Source organism: Lemur catta, chromosome 1, assembly GCF_020740605.2.
Source record: "Lemur catta isolate mLemCat1 chromosome 1, mLemCat1.pri, whole genome shotgun sequence".
NCBI lineage: Eukaryota > Metazoa > Chordata > Mammalia > Primates > Lemuridae > Lemur > Lemur catta.
This window is the reverse complement of record NC_059128.1, coordinates 95,374,131-95,400,825: the sequence shown is the minus strand read 5'-3', so window position 1 is coordinate 95,400,825 and position 26,695 is coordinate 95,374,131. Positions and strand designations below refer to the sequence as shown.

At 37.6% G+C, this 26,695-nt stretch overlaps 1 protein-coding gene across 1 annotated transcript in view; it reads left to right on the top strand.

Annotated features, from left to right (window-relative positions):
• Positions 1-809: 809 nt before the first annotated feature.
• CLPX (caseinolytic mitochondrial matrix peptidase chaperone subunit X) overlaps positions 810-26,695 on the top strand; it is a 39,477-nt gene continuing 13,591 nt past the window's right edge. The window contains exons 1-8 of the mRNA XM_045541010.1: positions 810-1,150; positions 6,964-7,124; positions 8,568-8,685; positions 17,066-17,220; positions 19,175-19,334; positions 20,538-20,579; positions 25,912-26,088; positions 26,466-26,630. Coding sequence (XP_045396966.1) covers positions 1,072-1,150; positions 6,964-7,124; positions 8,568-8,685; positions 17,066-17,220; positions 19,175-19,334; positions 20,538-20,579; positions 25,912-26,088; positions 26,466-26,630 — 1,057 coding nt within the window. The 5' untranslated portion in view covers positions 810-1,071. The remainder of the gene's footprint in view (positions 1,151-6,963; positions 7,125-8,567; positions 8,686-17,065; positions 17,221-19,174; positions 19,335-20,537; positions 20,580-25,911; positions 26,089-26,465; positions 26,631-26,695) is intronic.

The following is a 26,695-nucleotide window of genomic DNA, read 5'->3' as shown; positions in this document are numbered from 1 at the left end:
GGCCGGAGGATCCTTGAGTTCAGGAGTTCGAGATCAGCCTGAGCAAGAGTGAGACCCCCTTTCTACTAAAAATAGAAAAATCAGGCGGGCGTCATGGTGTGCTGAAGCAGGAGGATCACTTGAGCCCAGAAGTTTGAGGTTGCTGTGAGCTAGGCTGACGCCACGACATTCTACTCAGGGCATGGGAGTGAGACTCTGTTTCAAAGATGAAAAGAAAAGAAAAAAGAAAACCTTCAAAAGACTGTAGAACACCTAGGGACTATCAACAGCTGGAAGTTTTATCACCACTAGGCCTGAAAGAGGAAGGAGGGGGACCTCTCACTACCCAACAATTGTTGCTCAGGGAACTAGGTAATGTACCACTTTGACGTTACAAGTTAGGAAACCAAGGAAAAGATAAGGAACATAGGATGTGGAATCCCAGGAGAAGGAACTTATTGAATCTGACGTGTCTACTGGCTGCCAAGTCACTTTAAAGATTCCCTCTGTGGCCAGCTAAGCTACTGTCATCATTTTGATCTTCCCTGCCCCAACAGAAAACGACCAGAAAAAGAGTTTATGATGTATTGGGACTACAACTCCCGGCATGCAACTCTCCGTGTCTATTTCAAAGCTTTCAACTCTACGAAAGAGGGACTTCCGGAAAAATTGCGTGTCGGGACTTGTAGTTGCCCTAATCGGGACTAGCTGCTTGCCGTAGCGGGCTCATTGGCGCCCAGGTCTCCACCCCCTTCCTCTTGCTTCCCGTTGGTGTCTTACGCACGCACGAGCGGCGCGTGCCCACGCCCCCTCCGGGCTAGGGCGCAGGCGCGCGCACGCGCCCCGGGCCCGGTAGGAGGGGGGGTGGGGGGAGGAGGAGAAGGAGGGGAAGGGAGGGGGATCGGCGTCTACTTTGGTGAGTAGAAGGCGGTGGGGCACGAGGAGCGCGAAGGCCAGGCGGGTGAACTCTGCTCTGGGCCTAGAGCCAGCGGTAGGGTTCAGAACCGAGTCAGCACACCTTGCGAGTAGGAGTCCGACTGCTGAGACGTAGAGATCTTCAGGGGGCGAAGCCCCGGCCTAGGCCCCGCGGAGATGTCCAGCTGCGGCGCTTGTACTTGCGGCGCGGCGGCCGCCCGGCTCATCACCTCCTCACTCGCCTCCGCGCAGAGAGGTAACAAAATAGTCCCACGCCTGGGCCTGCGGCGTTGGGGGAGTGGAGGGGCCGACGGGTGGGGACCCCCGGCAGAGCACGAGGCCTACCCGAAGCGAGGGGTGTGAGGGGATGCGCGGCGCTTCGATTGGCACCCCTCACCATCTTCCCCGTGGGATGGGGCTTTGCCAATCTTTGGAGCAGCAGTTTCTCAAATTTGGAGTAAACACCTTGTGCTCGCTTTCTGGTCTCCTGACTTTAGGGCTGGAATGTGGCCACTTCGCAGAAACTCTGAAAGAGGCACAAAATGTCTCTTTCATTGAAAAGTGTCACCAGACCCCTTTCGGCCCTGCCGGGGACCGCCGCCCGCAGCGGCTGAGTCTCCTCCGGAACCTGGCTGGGTTCCTTACGGGCCTGTCGTGGGCTCTGGGGGGCCTGTCACTGTTGGGGTCCCCCGCGGCCTCAGGGCACCCAGCCGGCCGTCCCAGACGGAAGCCGCGCGAGACCCGAGGTGTCACTGTCATTATGCGGCCGCTGTCGCCCGGACGTAAACAAGGCTCACGGAACTTCCCTGGAGCTGGGAAAACCTTGGGGGCCCCCAGGAAAGCGGCCAGGGAGATTGGGAAAACTCCCGCAGTTCTTTTTGAAGTACTTGGGTGTATCAACAGTGGTTCGCTGGCTTTCCCAACTTGACAGTTGAAGATGGTTTCTTAATAGTGGCGCTTGTTTACCTTTCCTGTTTATCAGGAACTGTGAAAAAAGTGACACCCCAGCCAAGAGATTCCGGAAAAGAAACCATTTTTCTCTTCCCCAAATCTATGAATATCAGTCTAGGAGGCTAGATCTTGTTTTAATCACTAACTTCTAGACAAGTTCTTTTTATTTTGGCTTACCAGTTTATGACCCTTAGATAAATAAAAAAGCCACCTTTTCCTATTAGGTTAATAGGAACCTTTTAGGTTAATTATAAAATTCTTACTGTTCAGTAAATGTATATCCTGCCAAGTTAGTTACTACAGGGGGATTAAATGAGGTGGGCAGAAGTATTTTGTAAAATGGTAAATAAATGTAAGGGAGTGAATTTAGTCCTAAAACGTTGTTAAACCTCAAGAAGTAGATGTCCTGATTCCAGGAATTTGATTCCCCACACTGTAGTGACCGAGATTTTTAATCCATTTATTTGGATTAAATATTTATTGAGGGCCTGCTGTGTGCCAGATCCTGTTTTGGTGCTGGAGTGGTGAATAACTCCTCACCGTCATGTTTAGTGGAATAGACAAGAATAATACACTTTCTAGGAGGAGATAAAGTATTTATGTGTTGTTCTCTTTGGTCAGGGAAGGCTTCTTTGAAAAAGTTCTTGATCTGTTCTAGCCAAGAGTCCCTGAACTCTTCATGAGTCATAGGAGATAAGCAGTTTTGTTTTGTTTGTTTGTTTTTTAAAACAACCACTGTTTTCTTTTAAAATTTAAATATATCTATCATTAGGTATATCAATACAAATTTTGGTTTAAGAATTATCTATTTGTATATCAATTTTAATATGTTTGCCAAGGGTTTTCAGAGATACAGAACCATCATTTTCACTGTAAAGGAGTAAATTAAGCTTCAAATGTGAGACAGCACCCAATATCATTACAGAATTTGATATTTTTACATGACAATGAAATAGCACATGGTTTTCACAGTCAAGACTTTTCCAAGCCTTAGTACATAAGATATTTACTTTCTATGGTAGAAGCTATACATAGGTAAACAAGAATATAGAGATATTTTCTTGAAGGACTTAATGCCAAGAGGGTTATTTTTATGTAAGATTCATGGAAGAGGAAGAGAGGACAAAGAGAAAAATCAGGATTGAACTTTGGCTAAGTAGTTTATTATTGTTATAAACAGTAGAATTAAGAATTTCATCAAAATAATTTTCTAACAAATTATGTAGAACTTTTCTGTACAATAAGTCTTAAGAATAGAAGGGGTGATTTCAGAGCTGCTCTAAAGTAAAGTGCGATTTTCTCTTTCCATGGACCTGTCATGCAGGACTTAAAAAATTTTAAATGGTAGTTTGAAAAGGTATATGTGAATAGTCACATCAGGTACTAGATCTTTTTGTTTTTCCTGATGGGCTGTTTGCTTTGAATATGAAACTTATAGTAAAGCAGAAATTTAAAATAGTTTTTCTACCCAAATTGCTAGTATTTTTTAGTTTTGATGTATGTGTGTGTGTGTGTGTGTGTGTGTGTGTGTGTGTGTATGTGTGTGTGTGTATATATGGTTTTTTTTTTTTTTTTGGAGACAGAGTCTTGCTTCTGTTGCCCAGGCTAGAGTGCCGTGGCGTCAGCCTAGCTCACAGCAAACTCAAACTCCTGGGCTCAAGTGATCCTCCTGCGTCAGCCTCCCCAGTAGCTGGGACTACAGGCATGTGCCACCATGCCCGGCTAACTTAATATATACACACACACATATATATATATATATATTTTTTTTTTTAGTTGTCCATATAATTTCTTTCTATTTTTAGTAGAGATGGGGTCTCGCTCTTGCTCAGGCTGGTCTCGAACTCCTGAGCTCAAACAATCCGCCCGCCTCGGCCTCCCAGAGTGCTAGGATTACAGGCGTGAGCCACCGCGCCTGGCCTGGGAACGTTACAGTTGAGAAAATTTGAAATGTCTTTTGAAAACATTACATAGAAGAAAACATTACATACATTCAATCCGGGTGCAGTGGCGTGTGTCTGTAGTCCCAACTACTAAAGAGGCTAGAGTGGGAGAATCTCTTGAGCCCAGGAGTTGAAGTCTAGCAGGGGCAACATAGTGAAATTCCATTCCCTACCCTCAAAAAGCAGTTCATTTTGGGTTTTTATTAGTATTCAAATTTAGTGTTAAGCAAAATTTTTACAGTGTATGGATTAGGGACTGGGATTTCATAAACCTTTAATCCTTCTTTGGTGTTTTTTGTCATACTATATAGAGATGAGAGAATTTGATTCCTCTTGTTTGTATCTTTCCTTAAAAATTTGGTAGATTTGTTTTTGTACTTTGTAGAATTGGAATGGATGACCTAGGATAATAAATAACTAAAGAAACTAGTTCCAACAGTGCATACAACCATGTCAGAAAATTGGAGTTATATACTAAAATTGTTTTTGAATTGTTTTAGGGACATAATTTTAAACCAATTTTTGTATTTGGGTACAATGTATACACATGTGCATGATCTCTTAAAAGCCCTAACAGATATATAAATAAGAATTTAAAACCTGAGTCGAATTTTAATAGGGAACAAAGTGAGGGAGGCAAAATTAGTTTCTTAAATTTAAGTATTAACTAACCTCCCCTCCTCTCCCTTTTTTTGGTTTACTTTATTAACTCTTAACAGCACTTTTGTAAACTGCTGAGAAACTTGCTTCTTGAAGATCCATTAATGTATATTAGCTTATGCAAGGTTCTTAGTAACCCTGCAGTACTAAGTAATCTATGGAATTTTTTAAAATATATATATATATATATATATTTTTTCTTTTTTTGAGACAGAGTGTCGCTTTGTTACCCAGGCTAGAGTGAGTGCCGTGGTGTCAGCCTAGCTCACAGCAACCTCAAACTCCTGGGCTCAAGCAATCTTTCTGCCTCAGCCTCCTGAGTAGCTGGGACTACAGGCATGCGCCGCCATGCCTGGCTAATTTTATATATATATATTTTTAGTTGTCCAGATAACTTTTATTTCTATTTTTAGTAGAGACGGGGTCTCGCTCAAGCTGATCTGAACTCCTGACCTCGAGCAATCCACCCGCCTCGGCCTCCCAGAGTGCTAGGATTACAAGCGTGAGCCACCGCACCCGGCCTATATTTTTAATTTCAGAATATTACAGGGACACAAATTTGTTTAGGTTACATATATTGCCTTTGCCCCACCCAAGTCAGAGCTAAATCTATGGAATTTTGTTTAACCTAGGACCATTCAGTTTTCTTGCATAGGGAACAAAAACTTTTTGGGTCTGGGCTTGGTGGCTCACGCCTGTAATCCTAGCACTCTGGGAGGTCAAGGCGGGAGGATCTCTCAAGGTCAGGAGTTCAAGACCAGCCTGAGCAAGAGTGAGACCTGGTCTCTACAAAATATAGAAAAATTAACTGGGCATGGTGGTGCGTGCCTGTAGTCCCAGCTACTTGGGAGGCTGAGGCAAGGACCCCAGGAGTTTGAGCTTGCCAGTGAGCTATGGTGATCCCGCTGCCCTCTAGCCTGGGCAATGGAGTGAGACTCTGTCTCAAAAAAAAAAAAAAAGACTATTTGGGAGATGGTGCCCCACAGTATGCAATATGGCTGTTTTTGCCATTGATTATAATTTATTTTGGGGTTTATTTTAGATTTATATGAGAAAAATCGGGGGGCAGCAAACAGTGACCCCATGTATCAACTCTGGTCACACCTGTTTGTTTACATATTGTTTGTGTTTGCTTTCCTGTTACAATTGCAGAGAATTTGGGGCTGAGACTACATGCTCATAATGCTGAAGATATTTACTATCCTGACCCTTACAGAAAAAGTTTATTAACTCCTAACGTAGTCTATAGAATAAGTTTGTTATTCCTTTTTTTTTTTTTTTTTAGACAGAGTCTTGTTCTGTTCCTGGGGCTAGAGTGCTGTGGCATCAGCCTAGCTCACAGCAACTTCCAACTCTTGGGCTCAAGCCATCCTTCTGCCTCAGCCTCCCAAGTAGCTGGGACTACAGGCATGTGCTACCATGCCCGGCTAATTTTTTCTATATATTTTTAGTTGTCCAGCTAATTTCTTTCTATTTTTAGTAGAGATGGGGTCTCACTTTTGCTCCGGCTGGTCTTGAACTCCTGAGCTCAAATAATCCTGCCTCGGCCTCCCAGAGTGCTAGGATTACAGGCGTGAGCCACTGCACCGGCCTGGTATTCCTTTAGTTCCTTTTAAGAATGTTAATGTCAAAATTGGCAAAAGATTAAAATGTTTGAAAGAAAGCAGGATGGTGATTATGTGGTATTTATTGAATTATATTTCTTTTTTGTTTAGATGAAAATATTTCATGAAAATGTTAATGTGTATTTTAATGAACAACATGTAACTTTGTTTTTCCTCCAATTTTTTATACACATACATAAAATTCACTGTCTTAATCATTTTAAGTATGCAGTTCAGTGGTACCAAATACATTCATGTTGTTGTGCAACCATCAGCATCTTGTAGAACTGAAACTGTATACCTGTTAAAAGAGCAACTCCCCATTCCCCTTGACTCCCAGCAACCACCGTTCCACTCATTGTCTCTATGATTTTTGGCTATTAAGTACCTCATATAAGTGGAGTAGTACATAATTTTTTCAAGAACACTGGAGGAGTAGGGAGGAAAAAAAAACACTTGAAGTTTGTTTCCATTGTTACAGTTATTATTATTCCCATATAACCAAAGAGAGAGACAAGAGTTGCTATCAGATACTTATTCTCACTGGTAGAAATAATATAAGAAGAATAAGAATATAGGATCTACATGGCCTTTTTCAAAATCCTATGGGTGAAGTAGATGTTGAACTCTACTCAAACTTTGAAAGAGTCATGCATTGTTGTGACCTGGGTGTTCTTGCCTTACTTACAAAGGACAATCCAGAAAAAAACATCTTTATTTACCTGGAATCTTTAAGAGGCCCAAGCTTGGCCTGCTTTTGAGAGCCCTTTGCCTCTGGTGGTGTCACTGTCTTCTCTATCAGTTTGTGCTGCTGTTGTGAAATCTATAGCTTTTTCCAATTTATTTCCGGGAATTTATTGAGGCATGTCAATATTTGATGTGTAGACTACTAGATTTCATTTTATTTTCAGGTATTTCTTGCGGCCGCATTCATATACCAGTTTTAGGAAGGCTTGGGACCTTTGAAACCCAGGTTCTGCGAAGGGCTCCTCTTAGAACCTTTACAGAAACACCAGCATACTTTGCCTCAAAAGATGGGATAAGTAAAGATGGTTCTGGTGATGGAAATAAGGTAATTGTTTTATCTTTATTTCACCTATACACATATGTGAGTTCTCTCCTTTAAACAATTAAATATTATAGCAACAAGAGGATGATGAAAAAATAAAAAAGTAAAGAAAAAGTAATTTAAGAGAGAAAGTATAAATAATGAAGAATAAAATTAATTTAAAAAAAAGATAAACAATGAAATACAGTAATAGTACTATGTATCCTGTTGGCTTATATGTTTTATGTAGGAAATATGAGATACATAGAATGAGCTGGAGAATTTTATGTAATTTTATTTTGTATTTCAGTTTGGACCATAAAATACTTTTGTAAGTTGTGTACTTAGTAAGCAAGAATTAAAATTTCTAACATCCCAAAATAGTAAAGAGCTGTCATTAAACAATCTATGTAGTCAGTAGGGTTGAATTAGGAATAGCTGTCATTTCCTCCTTTTGTACAACTCTTTTATTTTGGAGACAGTCTCACTCTGTTGCCCGGGATAAAGTGCTGTAGCGTCAGCCTAGCTCACAGCAACCTCAAACTCCTGGGCTCAAGTGATCCTCCTGGCTCAGCCTCCCGAGTAGCTGGGACTATAGGTGCTCACCACCATGCCTGGCTAATTTTTTTTGTTTCTATTTTTAGTTGCCTGGCTAGTTTTTTTTCTTCTATTTTTAGTAGAGATGGGGTCTTGCTCTTACTCAGGCTAGTCTTGAACTCCTGACCTCAAGCAATCCTCCTGCCTTGGCCTCCCAGAGTGTTAGGATTACAGGCGTGAGCCACTGTGCCTGGACTGCAACTCTTATAACTTATGATAGTATAAAGGCCACTTTGTCTTCTACCTAAAAATCTTGGATTTCTGGTATAACTTAATGTTGGGCTACTCTATAGCTAGCAAGTAGATGATTGGTAGTTACATTGGGTCAATGACTTCTTATCAGTTTTTTCATTATGTCAATTTGATTAACACTTGAGTTAATATTATAAGCTAGACAAAAGGCAAGGACTTTCGTATACATACTTCATCCTAACAACAGCTTTCTGAAGTAGGTGAAATTATTTCCATTTTAGAGGTGAGAAAAGCTAGATCTAAGACTATTGAGACACCACCTGCCATAATAACTCCTGATTTAATTTCATTGAAATGTAGTCTTTTGCCTTCAGTAACTTTTTTCCTATTGCTCCTTGAGTCATTGAAAGAAAGCTATTTATTATACATACTGGCATATACCATGCAAAGGAGGACTACAGATAAATATATTTGTTTACTAGAACTAATTTGATTTTTGTGGTAAACCTTTTGATACCAGTGATAATAGATATAAACTATACTAATAATTTCATTCTAGAAATTTTTTTAAAAAGTAAGATTAATTACAAACAATATTGTTTACATGTAAGTTACATATAAAATGATTGCCTGAAACTACTAATTGACACTCTTCTTTTTCTCCTCCACAAACATTAGAAATCAGTGAGTGAGGGAAGCAGTAAGAAATCAGGCTCTGGGAATTCTGGGAAAGGTGGGAACCAACTGCGCTGTCCTAAATGTGGTGACTTGTGCACGCATGTAGAGACCTTCGTATGTAAGTATGATTTCTAGTGTTGTTCTTTTTCCCTACCTGTTCTATAAATTATTAAATGTGCAGAAATATATAATTATTTTTAAATATATAATATATACATTTATATAAGTATAAATATATATATTATATAAATTATGTGAACTTACATGATTCTTAATGTTCACCATGTACTAAAAATCTTCAGGACTGGTAATAATTGCACTGTGGTATGAGAGATAATTTAAGAAAAATATTTGCTGCTTTATTTTGCTTACATGTGTTTATTTCAAATTTGGATTTTGTGAGTTATCATATATGATTATTAGGCTAAAAGAGAACCAAGACTTATTTAGTCTATATTTTTTAGTACATTCTTCAAATACCTATTGAGCATCTTATATGGCTAGGAAGGTCAGTCATTCAAATATTAAGATCATTTTCTTCTCTGGGTGCTTACCAGAGGAGGTAAGCATGCAATTCTGGGAAGGGTCTGATAATTATTAATGATTCAGAACTTAAGAAAAGGAAGAAATCAACTGTCTTACTTTGCTGTTAGTGTCAGTAACTCTCTGAAATGTAAAGATACTGCTACAGATACTTTCTTTAATGAATCGAATACTCAAACTCATTGCCTGTACAATTTAGACTTAGTGGTAATGACTCAAGGGTAACTTATATTGCACCATCATTTCAGCCTTCCTATATTAATCTAGTTGTAAAAAGGCCAATGGTCAAGGACTTCAGTTTCTGATGATTAGCTGGAGAGGATTGTCTGTATCCTAACCCTAACATTGAGACTTTAGTTGCAGTTTCACCTTTACCATTAATATTAATTCGCTACCATATGAAAAAGTACTATTGTAATTTTGTAGAATGTTTTTATATTTTGGAAAGCCTTTTAAAGTAGCTCAATTCCATAGCTAGAATATTAGAAGTTTTCTCTTCATGATTTTGCCTAGTAAAAAGTAAGAGAAGAATCAGTCTGAAGAAAATTTAATTTAAATCACAACATAAAATGAAAGTGATAGAACTAGATGATAAAACTTCCTAAACAAAATTTGATGTGCTACAATAAAATTCTAAGGAGTCTGAGAATTGTTCGGTTTCTAAGGGCAGTATCATACATATTTTTTAATGTATGACATTAAAAATTTTCCTTTTTTTCCCTCAGAGAAAGATTTCAACCTTTACAGACGTGAAGAATAATTTCTTAAAGCAGAAAAAGAAAGAAACTAACATTTAATAAATGCCAACATTTTTTTTTTTTTTTTTTTGAGACAGAGTCTCACTTTGTTGCCCGGGCTAGAGTGAGTGCCGTGGCATCAGCCTAGCTCACAGCAACCTCAGACTCCTGGGCTTAAGCGATCCTACTGCCTCAGCCTCCCAAGTAGCTGGGACTACAGGCATGAGCCACCATGCCCGGCTAATTTTTTTGTATATATATTTTTAGTTGGCCAGATAATTTCTTTCTATTTTTAGTAGAGATGGGGTCTCACTCTTGCTCAGGCTGGTCTCGAACTCCTGACCTCGAGCGATCCACCCGCCTCGGCCTCCCAGAGCTAGGATTACAGGCGTGAGCCACCGCGCCCGGCCAAATGCCAACATTTAATTTTATTTTCACTACCTTATTTTTGTCAGGCTAGGGAGAATTCTCATTTTTATAAGTGAAGAAGCTGAGACTTAGGAGGTTTAAGTAACTCATTCAAGGTCACATAGTAGTAAAGATTTGCTATTCAGAAATTCCTATCCCGTACATTTCTACCAACTGGAGATTCTGTAGGGATTAAATTTATTTTTCTTTTATGCACAGTTTTCAAAATTAGCCAGGTGGTATTAATCACTGAAAGTGACTGTTAAACATAGATTCCCAAGCTCCTTCCTTAGAGATTAATAAGATTCTAGAGAAGTGAGGTGGATATGATTGCACCACTGCACTCCAGCCTGGGTGACAGAGTGAGAACACCACCTCTTAAAAAAATAAACAATAACAACAACAAAAAACAGACCAGTGTGAAAACCCTGTAATCAACTCAAGGCTGAGGCCTGTTTCTTTTGGGAATTCTAATTGAGGTTGGGGATGTGGGAGTAGAAAATGTGGAAGGAAAGAGTAAGAGAAGAGTATACACTTAGGTACAAAATTTAGTAAGCAAACATCTGTTGATTTAGACACTGCTAGGCTCAGAAAATACACAGATGAACATGACACTAGCCCTGTCCTCTGGAGCTTTACTTGCAGGCCCCAGCAGTGCATGGAGCCTTTGTTCCCTTGATTTTGCCTACCAATAATAAAAGTCTCTGGAGCATCGCTAATCTGAAAATCCAAAATCTGAAATGGTCCGAAGTCCATAACTATTTGAGCACCAAGAAGGAAATGCTCGTCAGAGGACTTTAGATTTTGGATTTTCAGATAGGGATGCTTAACTGGTATGTATTTCAGCAAATATTCTAAAATCCAAAAAACAATTAAAATCTGAAAGACTTCTGGTCCCAAGCATATCAGATAAGGGCTATTCAACCCGTATTTTGTTTATATCTACATTTATTTATTTTCTAATTTATGAACATCTTAAATGCTTTTTGGTCACTTGTAATTCTTTTGTGAATGGCCTGTTTAGGTAATTGTCCACTCTTGTCATTTTTAATTATTTTTAATTACTTGAGGAATCCATGTATATATCTTTATTAAAAAGAGTAGAACTTTATAGATAAAGCTACAGTTCCTATAGTGTATCTTCGTTGAACATAAGACTTTTTAAAAAGTGTGATATATTCATATTTTTGCAAATTGCTTGTTTTCAATAAGCAATATATTTTTTTTTTTTTTTGAGACAGGGTCTCACTCTGTTGCCCGGGTTGGAGTGAGTGCCGTGGCGTCAGCCTAGCTCACGGCAACCTCAAATTCCTGGGCTTAAGTGATCCTACTGCCTCAGCCTCCCAAGTAGCTGGGACTACAGGCATGTGCCACCATGCCCAGCTAATTTTTTCTATATATATTTTTAGTTGTTCAGATAATTTCTTTCTATTTTTAGTAGAGACGGGGGTCTCACTCTTGCTCAGGCTGGTCTTGAACTCCTGACCTCGAGCGATCCACCCGCCTCGGCCTCCCAGAGTGCTAGGATTACAGGCGTGAGCCACCGCGCCCGGCCTTCAATAAGCAATATTTTGAAAGCTGTGTATGTTAATACAATTGACCCTGGAACAATAAGGATTTGAACTGCCTAGGTCCACTTATACGCAGCTTTTATTCAACCAAACACAGATGACCTGCATATATGGAGAGCCAACTTTATATATGCAGGTTCTGCTGGGCCAGCTGCGGGACCTGAGTATGTGTGGATTTGGTGACAGGAGGGCAGTCCTGCAACCACTCTTTCATGTATACTGAGGGACAACTGTATAAATAAAGGGCCTAGTCCTTTCCTTTTTAAAATTTATTTTTATTGAGATATCATTCACATACCATACAATTCACCCTCAGTGATTTTAGTATATGTACCAAGTTGTTTAATCATCTCCACTGTTTCCAGAACATTTTTCATCACTGCAGAAAGAAACCCCATAGCCCTTAATCTCTCTCCACCTTTCTCTCCTCTTAGCCCTGGCAGCCATTAATATCTTTCTGTCTATATAGATTTGTCTCTTCTAGATATTTCATATAATGGAATTATATAATGTGTGGCATTTTGTGTCCAGCTTCTTTCACTTAGCATGTTTTCAAGGTTTATCTGTGTTGTGGCATGTATCAGTATTTCATTGCTTTTTGTGGCTGAATAATGTACCATTATATGATGGACATTTGGATTGTTTCTACTTGTTGGCTACAGTAATGCTGCTGTGAACCTTGTGTTCAAGCATTTGTGTGGACGTATATTTTAATTCTCTTGGTTATATATTTAGGATTAGAATTGCTGGGTCATGTGGTAACTGTTTAGTTTTTACAGAATTGCCAAACTGTTTCTCATGGCAGCCATACCATTTTATAATTGGAAATGTATGAGGAGCCAGGCACAGTGGATCACACCTGTAATCCTAGCACTCTGGGAGGCCGAGACGGGAGGATCACTTGAGGTCAGGAGTTCAAGACCAGACTGAGCAAGAGCAAGACCCTGTCTCTACTAAACATAGAAGAATTAGCCAGGCACAGTGGCACATGCCTGTAGTCCCAGCTACTCGAGGCTGAGGCAGGAGGATTGCTTCAGCCCAGGAGTTTGAGGTTGCAGCGAGCTATGATAATGCCACTGCCTTCCACCTTGGGTGGCAGAGCAAGACTCTGTCTCAAAAAAAAAAAAAAGAAAGAAAATGTGTGATGGTTCCCATTTCTCCACATTCTCTTTTACCACCTACCTATTTTATTCATAGTGGATCTGAAGTGATATCTCATTGTGGTTTTGATTTGCATTTTCCTGATGACTAATGATGTTGAACATCTTTTCAGATGCTTATTGGCCATGTGTATATCTTCTTTGGAGAAATGTCTATTTAAATCCTGTGTCCATTTTTAAATTGAGTTATCTTTTTATTGTTGAGTTGAAAAATTCTTTGTTTTCTGAATACTACTAGACCCTTATCCAGATACACAATTCACAAATATTTTCTCTCGGTGGGTAGTTCTTTCCTTTTAAATGTCGTATAGCAGGAGTTAGCTAACTTTTACTGTAAAAGGCGAAATAGCAAGTATTTTAGACTTTGTGGGCCATATGGTCTGTTGTAACTATTCTGTTCTGCAGCAGCAGTCATAGAGAATGTAAGTGAATAAGTGTGGATGTGTTCAAATAAAACTTTGTATGTGGACACTGAGATTTGAATTTCATATAACTTTCATTGTCATGATTTTTTCCCTAACTATTTAAAAATGTAAAAACTATTCTTAACTTTACCAGATCAGACTTAGTAAAAACAAAATAAAGCAAAAAAACCCTATTAGCTCATAGACTTTGCTATATAGCATTCTATCTTGAAAGTATATATGTAGTGATTTTGTTTTCTTAGGGTACTTTTGCTTGACTTTGTGGAAATAAAATACCATTTTTATAGGTACCATTATAAATGTACAGAAAATCATCAGAAATTGGGGAAATAAGAGTAATACTAGGCCGGCACGGTGGCTCATGCCTGTAATCCTAGCACTCTGGGAGGCCGAGGAGGGTGGATCGCTCGAGGTCAGGAGTTCGAGACCAGCCTGAGCAAGAGCGAGACCCCGTCTCTACTAAAAAACATAGAAAGAAATTAGCTGGCCAACTAAAATATATATAGAAAAAATTAGCCGGGCATGGTGGTGCATGCCTGTAGTCCCAGCTACTCGGGAGGCTGAGGCAGTAGGATTGCTTAAGCCCAGGAGTTTGAGGTTGCTGTGAGCTAGGTTGACGCCACGGCACTCACTCTAGCCCGGGCAACAAAGCGAGACTGTGTCTCAAAAAAAAAAAAAAAAGAGTAATACTAAGAAATTTTTTATTATAAGGACTTATATAGTATGTACTGTTCTTTAGTTTACTTTGCCTGCTTAAAACAATAATTTGCCAAATATGAATACTTTGTCTATTTTTATTTATGGTAGAGCCTTTAGTTATTTTTATGTATGTAATATTTAAAAAAAAATTTTTTTTTGAGACAGGATCTCTGTTGCCCGAGCTAGAGTCCAGTGCCATCAGCCTAGCTCACTGCAACCTCAAACTCTTAGGCTCAAGTGATCCTCCTGCCTCCACCTCCCGAGTAGCTGGGGCTACAGGCACACACCGCCATGCCCAGCTAATTTTTTTATTTTTTGTAGAGATGGGGTCTTCCTATTGCCCAGGTTGGTCTTGAACGCCTAGCCTCTCTCAACTTAATTGATTCTCCCCCTTTGGCCCCCTAAAGTGCTAGGATTATAGGAGTGAGCCACTGTGCCCAGCCCCAGATAGTCTTTGTGTGCAATACTTTTTGAAGGCTTACTGTACTTATGTGTCTCTTGGAGTTAGAAATAAACTTTTCTGCAATGGTTTAGCGATTTCATGGTGGACCCTGAAACGTGTTCAGAATCATGAAGAACTTTCATTTAGATAATCTAACGAAAAGCCTTTTACTGTCTTTGGCATTATATAAGCATGTTTACTGGGGACAGTATTTTATATAAAGGAATATAGGATATGTACAGTAATCATTTCAAGGAAAGAGGTCTGTTTTATCCCCTGGTAATTTAACAAAATTAGGTCTTTCCTGTTTGTTTTTAGGAGTAAAAAAATATGCATTGCAATGCTTGTAATTTTTTTACAAAATAGTATTTTGATAAATAAAATTGCATCCTTGAACTTGAGTATATGTTGAACATGTTTCAGTGTAAAATTGTATTGCAAATATTCACGTTGAATTTAAGCAACCCTTCAACAGTAAGCAAAGAAGGATGTGATTTGTTGGTGCTTAATCTCTTTTCCTTTGACCTAATTTCCTAGAGAAATATTATGTTCTTGTGTTCTCAGGCCAGATTTTCCTGTCACACAGCCTGAACTAGATTGGAGGCTTCTCTGCCCTTTAATCCTTGTCCTGTTTACCATCAATAGCAATTGTAAACTGGTGCCTCATTATAAAGGCACTGACTATCTTTCCCATTCATGGGAAGTGGTGATTATGTATTTGGGCTTGTGTTAATCTGCGGGTACTTGGAATAACATGACTTTTTTCTTAAACATGGATGAGCCCTCTTACAGTTTAAAGTTTGTTATTAGAATTTACCCAGAATGTGGTTTTAATTGACCTTGTGTTTAAGAACGAAAACATAAGAATTAAATTGATTGAATATCATAATAAGCTTTATTTTTTAAATGTAGAATAGTCTATTTTTTAAATTTAGATTATTTTAGAAGATTTAGGTGTGCTTGCCAGTTCAGTTTCCCTGTAATCTCTGGTTAGGTATTTATATTTATATTTTTCCCAAAGAAGAAAAATTCCAGTTTTTTTAAAAATTCTTTTTCTCTGCAATTCTACTTTTCTAGTTGGATTACATAAGGAAACATAAAAATATATTTCTTACACATACCAGCTTTGTATTTGTTACCTGTATCTATTTGAGATTCTCTACCATGCTGCTTTCTGAGGTTCCCAGTTACCATTATTTGTAGGGTTAGGCCAAGAGTTAAGAGTATTTGTCTAAGCTGGGGCATAGTGGCATGTACTTGTAGTCCTAGCTTCTTGAGAGATTGAGTGGGAGGATCCCTTTTGCCCAGGAGTTTGAGGCTAGCCAGGGCAACATAGTGAGACACCATCTCTTAAAAAAAAAAAAAAGAGTATTATGTCCATATGTCTGTATCCTATAGCCATATTTTAAAAAGAGAGAGAAAAGAAAAGTCACCTTTGGTTTAACACAATATATTCTGTAGACGAAGCATTGGAATTTAGAAACCCTTTTTAACCTCACTTTTAACTGCCCTTGTGTTGCTTTCAAAAGCTGTATGACTATACTATTTTATTTTATTTATTTATTTATTTGTTTGTTTTTTTGAGACAGAGTGTCACTCTGTTGCCCCAGCTAGAGTGCAGTGGGGTCATTATAGCTCACTGCAACCTCAAACTCCTGGGCTCAAGCAGTCCTCCTGCCTCAGCCTCCCGAGTAGCTGGGAGTGTAGTCGAGTGCCACTGCCCTGGCTACTTTTTTGGTTTTTAGTAAAGATGGGGTCTCACTCTTGTTCAGACTGGTCTTGAACTCCTGAGCTCAAGCAATCCTCCTGCCTCAGCCTCCCATAGTGCTAGGATCATAGGCGTGAGCCACCGTGCCTGGCCATTGTAGGATTATCTTTAAATCAAATCAGTATGACTGAGAAAGTTGTTATTTTGTTAGTTTTTTAGTGGTTTTTTGGTCAGAGAAATAGGAACTAGTGAAGTAGTTAAAGATGAAATAAGGAAGACATGAAATAATTTTATATATTTACCAAGTCAGAGTTTTAAAATGCTCATAAGTTTGAGAGAACTTAAAGAATATACCTTGTTACATTTTTAGGGATTAAAATAGATTTATCTCTTTCAACTTTTGTGTATGTTTTAAATTTTTCATAATAAAATGTTGGAAAAATAGATTATTTGTACTTTTTTTCAGTTTGTTCATTCATATATTTCAGTAAAATATGATTACTCAATATTCTAAAAGTGGCTTGTAAAAATTATCTTTAGTGAACACAAAGTTAAAAGAATTTCAACCAATCTTTTAAGTATATCATAAAATGAAAGAACCTAGTGGAAATGAACAAAAGGTAGTTTACTGAACTCATGTATCTTTGTAGTATACATAGTGTATAAATGAGTCTGTTAGTGTGGCTAATGTGAACAGTAAGTCTGCTTTTGTCAAGTGCATAGCTTTCATTTACAGTGACTCTTTAAGATTAAATGCTATTGAAATATTTTTATTTTCCTCTACTGACCTCTGTTTTCTTTACAGCATCCACCCGTTTTGTCAAGTGTGAAAAATGTCATCATTTTTTTGTTGTGCTATCTGAAGCAGACTCAAAGAAAAGCATAATTAAAGAACCCGAATCAGCAGCAGAAGCTGTAAAATTGGCATTCCAACAGAAACCACCTCCTCCCCCCAAGAAGGTATAGTTCTTAGCCCAGTCTTATAAGCATTTTATCTTGAAAACGTTCCATTGCTTCTCTCTCCCCAGTTTATATTGAATCTTCGTACTAGTTTCTGAACAAATGTTATCAGTTCTTAATATGGACCATATGTGGCTAAATTGTTACTGATATTTGGTATTTGGAATTTAGGTTCAGGGTCCATTGCTTTTTCCCATGTCATGATTGCTGTATTCAGTAACAATGAAATATAGTTAGATAATTATTAAAATGGTGTTAATACCAAGTTAATCTGAAATAATATCATTATAATTGAGCAGCTGTTGATTTCTTTTTGCTAGTTTGGGTCCCTAAATAATACCAGCTTACAATTATCCCCCTTAAATTGGTCTATTTTATGGTTAAACATTCTTCAGCCTAACAATATGAGTAATTTTTTCATAGCCAATGTGCCAGAGCTGCCCTATAATAGCACTGTGGCTATTGTGGCATGGGCTCCCGAGTCTCAGGCAGGGTGTGATTGGCTTGTAAAACATGGTGGAGTATTGTACTAGCTCCATTCGGTACTTGGTGTACATTTTTTAAGAACTGAAACCTCTTCCACCCTGATCATTTGCTTTTTTTTCTGGCCATGTCTCATGTTTGCACACTTTGATTTTCTCACCCTCTGCCTCAGTATATCTTTCTTCTTCTTCTATGTTTAGATACCAGCACATTTGCCTCTGCCTCTAAATGTGCTGTGGCAGATTTAATAATTTGTGGGTATAATTGGTGATAAATGAAGGTTTTAAAACCTATAAAAATGTTTATGGTCAACAACTAAAGAATTTGTTGTATAAAAATAAAAAAGTAATAGAAAATATCCCTATTGGGCTTTATATTCTCAACAAATTTGTGTAGAGTTTAGACATCTTAGTCAAAGTTCTATAAAATAAGTAGGTAATTTAACTATTTTCAGGAGTTGGTGAATGTTAATGGTTCATTTCTATTCACTAAAAACTGAAAGAATTTACCCCAGGTTCTACGCTGTTGGCAGTATCCAAGTATAGAATAGAGCTTCAGTTTCCATTAAGAATAAAATTTTTAGATTGTCATTTAAATAAATGAGTAGTTTTAAAGTTAATATCTGAGAAGAAGCTAAATGTTTGTATTAAAACACATAAATACTGGTAGTATAACAGCTTTTTTTTTTTTCTAAAGACAGAGTCTCACTCTGTCACCCCAGCTAGAGTACAGTGGGGTCGGGGTCATCATAGCTCACTGCAACCTCAAACTTTGGACTCAAGCAATCCTCCTGCCTCAGCCTCCCGAGTAACTGGGACTGCAGGCGTGCCGTACCATGCCTAGCTACTTTTTTCTATTTGTAATAGAGATAGGATCTCACTCTCACTTAGGCTGGTCTTGAACTCCTGAGCTCAAGTGATCCTCCTGCCTCTGCTTGCTGGAGTCCTAGGATTACAGACGTGAGCCACTGCACCCTACCATATAATGGGTTTTGATTACTTAATGCCTGTTTCTGAAAAGGATAGTTTTATAATGTGTTATCTTTGTGAAGAATAGTATTCATATGATTTGAGAGAAGTGTAGAAAGGATTTATTTTAATGATTTACATTACTGATGATACTTTTAGACCCATGGTGGCATATGTAATATTCTAAGACTTCAATATTAATTGTTTCTTAAAAAATTAGGATAGATGGCATTGCTTATAGAATAGAAACTAGCATAGCACTGGTAGGGTACAGTGATACTTTGTTAAGCAAGAGAACAAATGAGTTGTGTTTTTGTTCATTTAGTGTTTAAGGCCTCTGAATCATTGCTACATAGTGAATTATGCCCTTGTCATTTTGTTTTTAATGAGAGTCTTTTGTTCAGATTTAAAACTGTAAGCAGATATGTTCGGTATATAACTTTTTAATGTGTGTACTTTTATGATAGCTCATAGTAAATTATTCATACTTAATCATTTTTCAGATTTACAACTACCTCGACAAGTATGTCGTTGGCCAGTCGTTTGCTAAGAAGGTGCTTTCAGTTGCTGTGTACAATCATTATAAGAGAATATATAATAATATCCCAGCTAATCTGAGACAGCAAGCAGAAGTTGAGAAGCAGACATCATTAACACCTAGAGGTTAGTGTCTTTGATAATTGACCTAAATTGAGATTCATATGCTTAGAAGTAATCTTGATTTGTACTCCTTGATTTTGTCTTAAAATGCTTTTAGTATAGTGCAGAATTTTTCAAAGTGCAGGTCACTTCCCATTAGTGGGTCATGAAATCACTTTGGTAGGCTTTCAAAGAGCATTTCTTTGAAAAAAGTTCAATAGGTATGCATAGAAAATAACCAGAGTACATTAACTTGTAGTTAAGGTAAATACGGTTTCTTAAAACTTTTGTTTTCAGTTTTGTATGTGCGTGGGATCTGAATCACAAAGTAAAATGTATTCGTTGTTGAGGATCTCAGTAAATGTTTGAAAGCCACTGGGGTAGAGATTGAGACATCAGCTTTGAATTATAGACTTCACCACTAGATCATTGCAATGCTCTCTACAACTATGAGTTCTTCTCTTCGGGGTTCAGGATACAGAATTTCATTTGCCTATGTCAGAGATGTGTAGGAATACTAACTTTAATATAACATATCCAACAATCTTTCTTCTTTGGGCCCTAGCTACAGAGTTCAAGGTTAAGGGTAAATTTGTAAGTGATTCAAAGTGTAATTCTCATTAATGATAGATTCTAATATACCAATATACTGTAATCTCAACTTACTGTGGGCAGTAATGTGTGTTACATTAATAGAGTGATTTTATAAAAAAAAAAATCTATGAATAAGTAAAATGTAAATATTTAAGTTTTTGTGTTGTTGACCAGAGGGTCCTGATTTCTGATTTAGGCCTACAATCCATTTTACATTCTTTTAATCATCATTATACAATTTGAAGGAGTTTTGCTAAATCCTTAAATTTATAAAACTATAATATCTTGATCATCTTTAGTAGCTACTGAATATATAACTGATTTCAATGAAGATACTTGTTCATTTGCTGTACTTACTGCAAAATAGTTATGTGATAGTATCAGTTACTTTATTTTTACAAAGTGTAAGTCATAACTAATGGAAGACTTGGAACCTTCATTTTTATAAGGTCCAAAAGCACTGTCTAATCATGGAGCAAAATTTTTTTTATAATGTGAAAAGCTGAACAAAATGTTAACACAGCCTTTAAATATATTTGGAAGAGGGCAGGAAATGGGATACTCACTGTTTGTTCCCCTAAACTAAACAAATATGTAATATTTTCATGTTACCATTTTCATCCTCTTTCTTAGAGTTAGAAATAAGAAGACGGGAGGATGAGTACAGATTTACAAGTAAGTGACCTCTGCTCAGGTCCTCTTCTCTAATCATTCTTCCTTTAGCCATATACCTCAGTGAAATGTTTCAGCAGTAATAATGGTAGACATGTATTTATTTTCTTATGTATTAGCAAGAAAGATATATATTATATAAATTTGTTTATCATACATGTAATATATAACTTTGGAATAGTTTTTCATAGCTAATTTGTGTCATTTGTGTTATTTCAGGTATTTGATCTTTTCTGTTGTGATACTTCTTAAAGCATAATTTAGAGACATATAAAGTATTATATATAGTTTTCCTCTATTAATATAGACATATTAATAGGAGTTACAGTTCTTTAAATCTTTAAATCTGTAGTTTGCTATTTTATATCTTTTTTTTTTTTTTTTTTTTTTTTGCCAAATTACGATTAGAATTGGCATGCTTGTAGGTGACAGAAATTTTGGGGAAGCAAGGCATGTTATCTTCTAGTTTCTCTTTGCCAGAAACCAGAGTTTCTTTTTTGTTATTTGTGAAACTTATATAGTCTTGCAACTTATGAATAAGCATTAACTCATTGTTTCCAGCCCTGGACTGCCCCTATAAGCATTAGACGGTCTGAGGGAGGGTGTGAAGGTACCTGATACACCAAGGAGAGTAGTCATACTGATTTCTTTTACTTATTACTTTGTAGGTAGATATAGTTGCTGCACAGAGAGTAAAGGTTCAAGGGATGTCTTAGAAAGATTCACATGGCCGGGCGCAGTGGCTCATGCCTGTAATCCTAGCACTCTGGGAGGCCGAGGTGGGTGGATCGCTCGAGGTCAGGAGTTCGAGACCAGCCTGAGCGAGACCCCGTCTCTACTAAAAAATAGAATTATCTGGCCAACTAAAAATATATATAGAAAAAAAAAAAAATTAGCCGGGCATGGTGGCGCATGCCTGTAGTCCCAGCTATTCAGGAGGCTGAGGCAGTAGGATCGCTTAAGCCCAGGAGTTTGAGGTTGCTGTGAGCTAGGCTGATGCCACGGCACTCACTCTAGCCCGGGCAACAGAGCGAGACTCTGTCTCAAAAAAACAAAAAAAACAACAACAACAAAAAGAAAGATTCACATGGCCTTTTCTTTTAGTGATTGAAATAACAAAAGAAAATTGGCTAAGTTTGACACTTTCACATTTGCCTTTAAACCAAGGAGTGTTAAATATCTACTATTTGAAATGTACTATATGTACAGGATGAGGCATGAGAATATAACTGGTTTACCACCTCTGGCATAACATTTATTATATGTAATAAAATCATCTTCAGGTATTTTTAAATTTGTGAAAATACTGATTATACTGTGCATGGTAAAATTGAGAAATACAATAAATATAATAGAATTAGATTATATATAAGCATGTAAGACCTAAATAATAAGCTTTAAGTGCATGTGTAATATTTCATAATCAAAAATATAATCAAATATGCAATCAATACCATACTTATAAATGTGAGCTGATGGCTAGTGAAACTAATATGAATTAGTAAAGAAAGTCTATAGTGAGTATTTTAAAGACATGTCATGTAGTATGTAGTAATGTATTGTAATTTAAATGTTAACAGTAGGCCGGGCGTGGTGGCTCATGCCTGTAATCCTAGCACTCTGGGAGGCCGAGGCGGGTGGATCGCTCGAGGTCAGGAGTTCGAGACCAGCCTGAGCAAGAGTTGAGACCCCATCTCTACTAAAAATAGAAAGAAATTATCTGGCCAACTAAAAATATATATATATAGAAAAAATTAGCCAGGTATGGTGGCACATGCCTGTAGTCCCAGCTACTCAGGAGGCTGAGGCAGAAGGATTGCTTGAGCCCAGGAGTTTGAGGTTGCTGTGAGCTAGGCTGACTCCACGGCACTCACTCTAGCCCGGGCAACAGAGCGAGACTGTGTCTCAAAAAAAAAAAAAAAATGTTAACAGTATACAAGAACTTAGGAAAAAAGCAAATATTTCCAATATTTGGAAAACAAATTTAGAAGCAAATATTTCAAAAGCTTAAATATAATTTATTGTCATGTGCGGTTGTGTTTTATATGTTACTTCAGGTTTTAAAGTTAGAACCTAACTTTTGGCATTAGACCAAAATCATATATAATCAAAATTATTCTTATAAATCCCTTTGGAAATCACATATTAGAAACCAACATACAACTTTTAGTAAGACTGACACAACTATTTTTCCCTCCATCATTGGAACATAATGATGTTTCTTAAGTTGAGCACCAGGTGAAATATTTGGCATGCATTTAAGGGCTGTGTTGTACAAATAATTAAACACTAGAAAAATAGCAATAATAATACTAAATTCTTCTCTAATGCTTATAAAACTGTCAGGCACTTTTCTAAATGTTTCACATATATTAATGGATTTAATCTTCTCCAAACTCCAAATCTGTGAGATAGAAACTATTATTTTCAGCCCCATTCTACAGATAAGAAAACTGAAGCACAGAAATTTTAAGTAATTTGTCCATGGCTACATGGCTGGTGAGCTTTGTGCAATGAACACACTAGCCTGCTTGCCCATAGCTCTTCTCATTATAGAGAGCTGCTTACACAGTAAGAGAGAGATGCAGGAGTGGGGACTAACTGAAAGAATAGGAGAGTCACCTCAAGTTTACTCTGGGGCATATCCTTATAAAATGGAATGATATACATCATCTGCATCATTTAAATTATTTCTCTCTCTCTCTTTTTTGCTTAGATCATTGAGTGAGTTAAATACATATATTATGGGACTCTACAGTGGTTAATATGCATCTTACAATTTTGTTCAGATTATTAATCTATCTAAATCTTGTGTGTGTATGTGTGTGTGTGTATCAGAGAGAGAGAGAGAGAGAGAGAGGGAAGCAAGCTCTGGGTCTGCTGGCCTTGCTTATCCCAAACTCTGTCTAAATAATTTTTTCCCACTAGGCAGAGCTAAGCTTAAGCCAAGCCCCTTCCTGTATAGTCACAATTCTTAACCAGATTTTGCTGCAATTAAAAAAAAAACTTTGCTAGTGACAACTTAACCTCATATAGCAGACTGAAGTTTTCTTGCCTTATATGACTTATAATGAGGCATAGCATTATTATTCACTAATCATTAACCCTCAAATGTAGCACAATTTAATTAAATTCAAATGTTGATTGACTGCTTATTTTTGATGCATAAAATAACTCTTTAAACCTTAAGTATGAGGATAATTTGAAAGTGATAACCAGATGGAATAGGATCATAATAATGGATGTATCTGCTGAACTATTATTCTGTCTAGTGGTTTAATTAAAATAGTAATGCTTTGAAATACTGATATCCTTAACCCATTTCTTAGAGACAAGCCTAAAAATAAATCCAGAAAAGATAAGTTTGATGTGATCATAGAAACTTCAAATGCTGAGAACCAGGAACAATCTGGGTATTTACAAATCTGGATAATTTTTAAAGACGATTTTGCTTCTTTCCCTCAGCAAGATGAAAATGAGAATAAAGATTTATTTTTGTAGGGACCCAGCTGATAAACTGATAATTCACCAGCAATATCAATCCCATCTAGTTAAGTGTTAAAAGGAACTAGAAAGATCCATTTGAGATGCAGTAAAATGAGAGATTCAGATAGGGCCAAAGATAGTGAGATTTGCAATATTTGGTTTCTCTGGTAGACTCACAGAATCATTTTTAGATGTGGAAGAGATTGTAGAGGCCATGCTAGGTCTGTCCAGAAAGCATCTGGCCATTATTAATATAAAAAGAACAGTTTGCGCATCACCTATGTAACCTGGCAGCCAAGGAGAATGGACTGGAATGTGCATGTGTGAACAATGACACTGTCACGGTACTAGTCAGTGGGGCACTAGACACCATTGAGTGGCCATGTATACTGTGTGGCTGGCACATTGAAAATGACTGAGGAGTAGAGAAATGAATCTGCATCAAATTTCGCATTAAGCTTGAACATTCCATCACGGAAACTATTTGGATGATTGAGAAGGCTTTTGGGGACAATGCAATGAGTTGGCGCAAATAAAAGTGTGACACAAACGCCTCAAAGGTGGTCAAGAATCTGTTGAAAGTGATCCATGTTCTGGAAGGCCTGCAACAAGCAGAACACTTGAGAATGTTGAATGTGTATGGGTTAGGTTAAGAGACACTGGGAAAACTGTGTGAGGTCCCAAGGTGCCTACTTTGAAGGGGATTGAGACGTCATTGTCCTATGTACAAAGTTTCTTGTATCTTGTAACTTCTTCAATAAATGTCTCTGTTTTTCATATTACATGGCTGGATACCGATACTTTCCAGACAGACCTCGTATGTTTTATTTTCATGTTATAGGTAAGGAAGCAGTTCCAGGGAAGTTAAATGACTTACCATGGTCCCACAATCACACAGAAACGGAACTGAGACTAGAACCCTAGTTCCCTAATTCTTCAGTTCATTGTTTTTCCTTTTCTCTACAGCCTTGCTTCTTTTCCTTTGTTCTGAAAATATATATAAATAATAATATGCTTTTTATCTTTTAAAGTGCCTCCATATCAGTTGCATTTTGTTCTTATACCTTCCAACCATATGTTTGATATTAATAGGACAGGTATTTCTGGCTATTTTATTGATTAGGAAACAGAAACACAATGTTTATGTGACACACATCATATAACTAGAGACAAAAGGAGCCCAAAGCTAAAGCTAACTCTTAGCACTGTTCTCCCATTGTACTGCCTTCCCTCAGGTGGAGTATTCTTCTTATATATTTACATAAATAAGAGGGTGAAAAGAATCTATTTCCTTTGCCTGAGGTTTCTTTTTTTTTTTTTTTTTTTTTGAGGCAGAGTCTCACTCTGTTTGTTGCCCGGGCTAGAGTGCCGTGGCATCAGCCTAGCCCACAGCAACCTCAAATTCCCGGGCTCAAACAATCCTGCCTCAGCCTCCCAAGTAGCTGGGACTATAGGCATGTGCCACCATGGCTGGCTAATTTTTTCTATATATATTTTTAGTTGTTCAGATAATTTCTTTCTATTTTTAGTAGAAATGGGGTCTCACTCTTGCTCAGTCTGGTCTCAAACTCCTGACCTCTAGCGATCCTCCCGCCTCAGCCTCCCAGAGTGCTAGGATTACAGGCATGAGCCACTGCTCCCGGCCAGTTTGAGGTTTCTTGTATGATCATTGTGTGTGTATCTTTGTGATGAGATAAGTTGAGATTTCTTCCTTTTTAGGTAAGACAGAATGTCAAAATATTTAAATTTTTCTAAATAGATACTTGGTTTTAGATGTAGGGTTTTATGGGGCATTTTTTTTCAAGTAAATTTAAATGAAGCTCAAGTTATTCCTTTGGCATTTTTTCAGAATTGCTTCAGATTGCTGGAATTAGCCCACATGGGAATGCTTTAGGAGCATCAATGCAGCAACAGGTAAATCAACAAATACCTCAGGAAAAACGAGGAGGTGAAGTATTGGATTCTTCTCATGATGACATAAAACTTGAAAAAAGTAATATTTTGCTGCTTGGACCAACTGGGTCAGGTAAATAACTTCCTGAGAAAATTTACTACTCATTTAAAAAAATAGAATATAAATGATTCTATAACCTGTATCTTATGATTGGGGCATTCTGGCTCTTGAGAAGAAAATCTAAGGCCAGTCTTCTAGATACATTATCAGTGTCCTGCATAGGCTTCAAGCTAAATTTGAGGCATAGCTGTTGCCCTTCAGGCCAGTTTCTAACATCTTAACAGGAATAATAAAGTAAATAACAAACAACTAGATCTAAATCATAGTAGAAAAAGGATGTAGCAATTAACTTTTTATTATATACTACTCAAATGTATTTTGCATTTTTGTTAAAAAATTGTGTGCCAATATATTTTTAGTAAATGTTTAGTTACTGTTTCTATTTGTAGGTAAAACCCTGCTGGCACAAACTTTAGCTAAATGCCTTGATGTCCCTTTTGCTATCTGTGACTGTACAACTCTGACTCAGGCTGGATATGTAGGTGAAGATATTGAATCTGTGATTGCCAAACTGCTCCAAGATGCCAATTATAATGTAGAAAAGGCACAACAAGGTATGTTTTCAGCATAGCTCGTCTGTCCCCAGATTTAGTTTAATATTAAGAGATAATAGAATTCT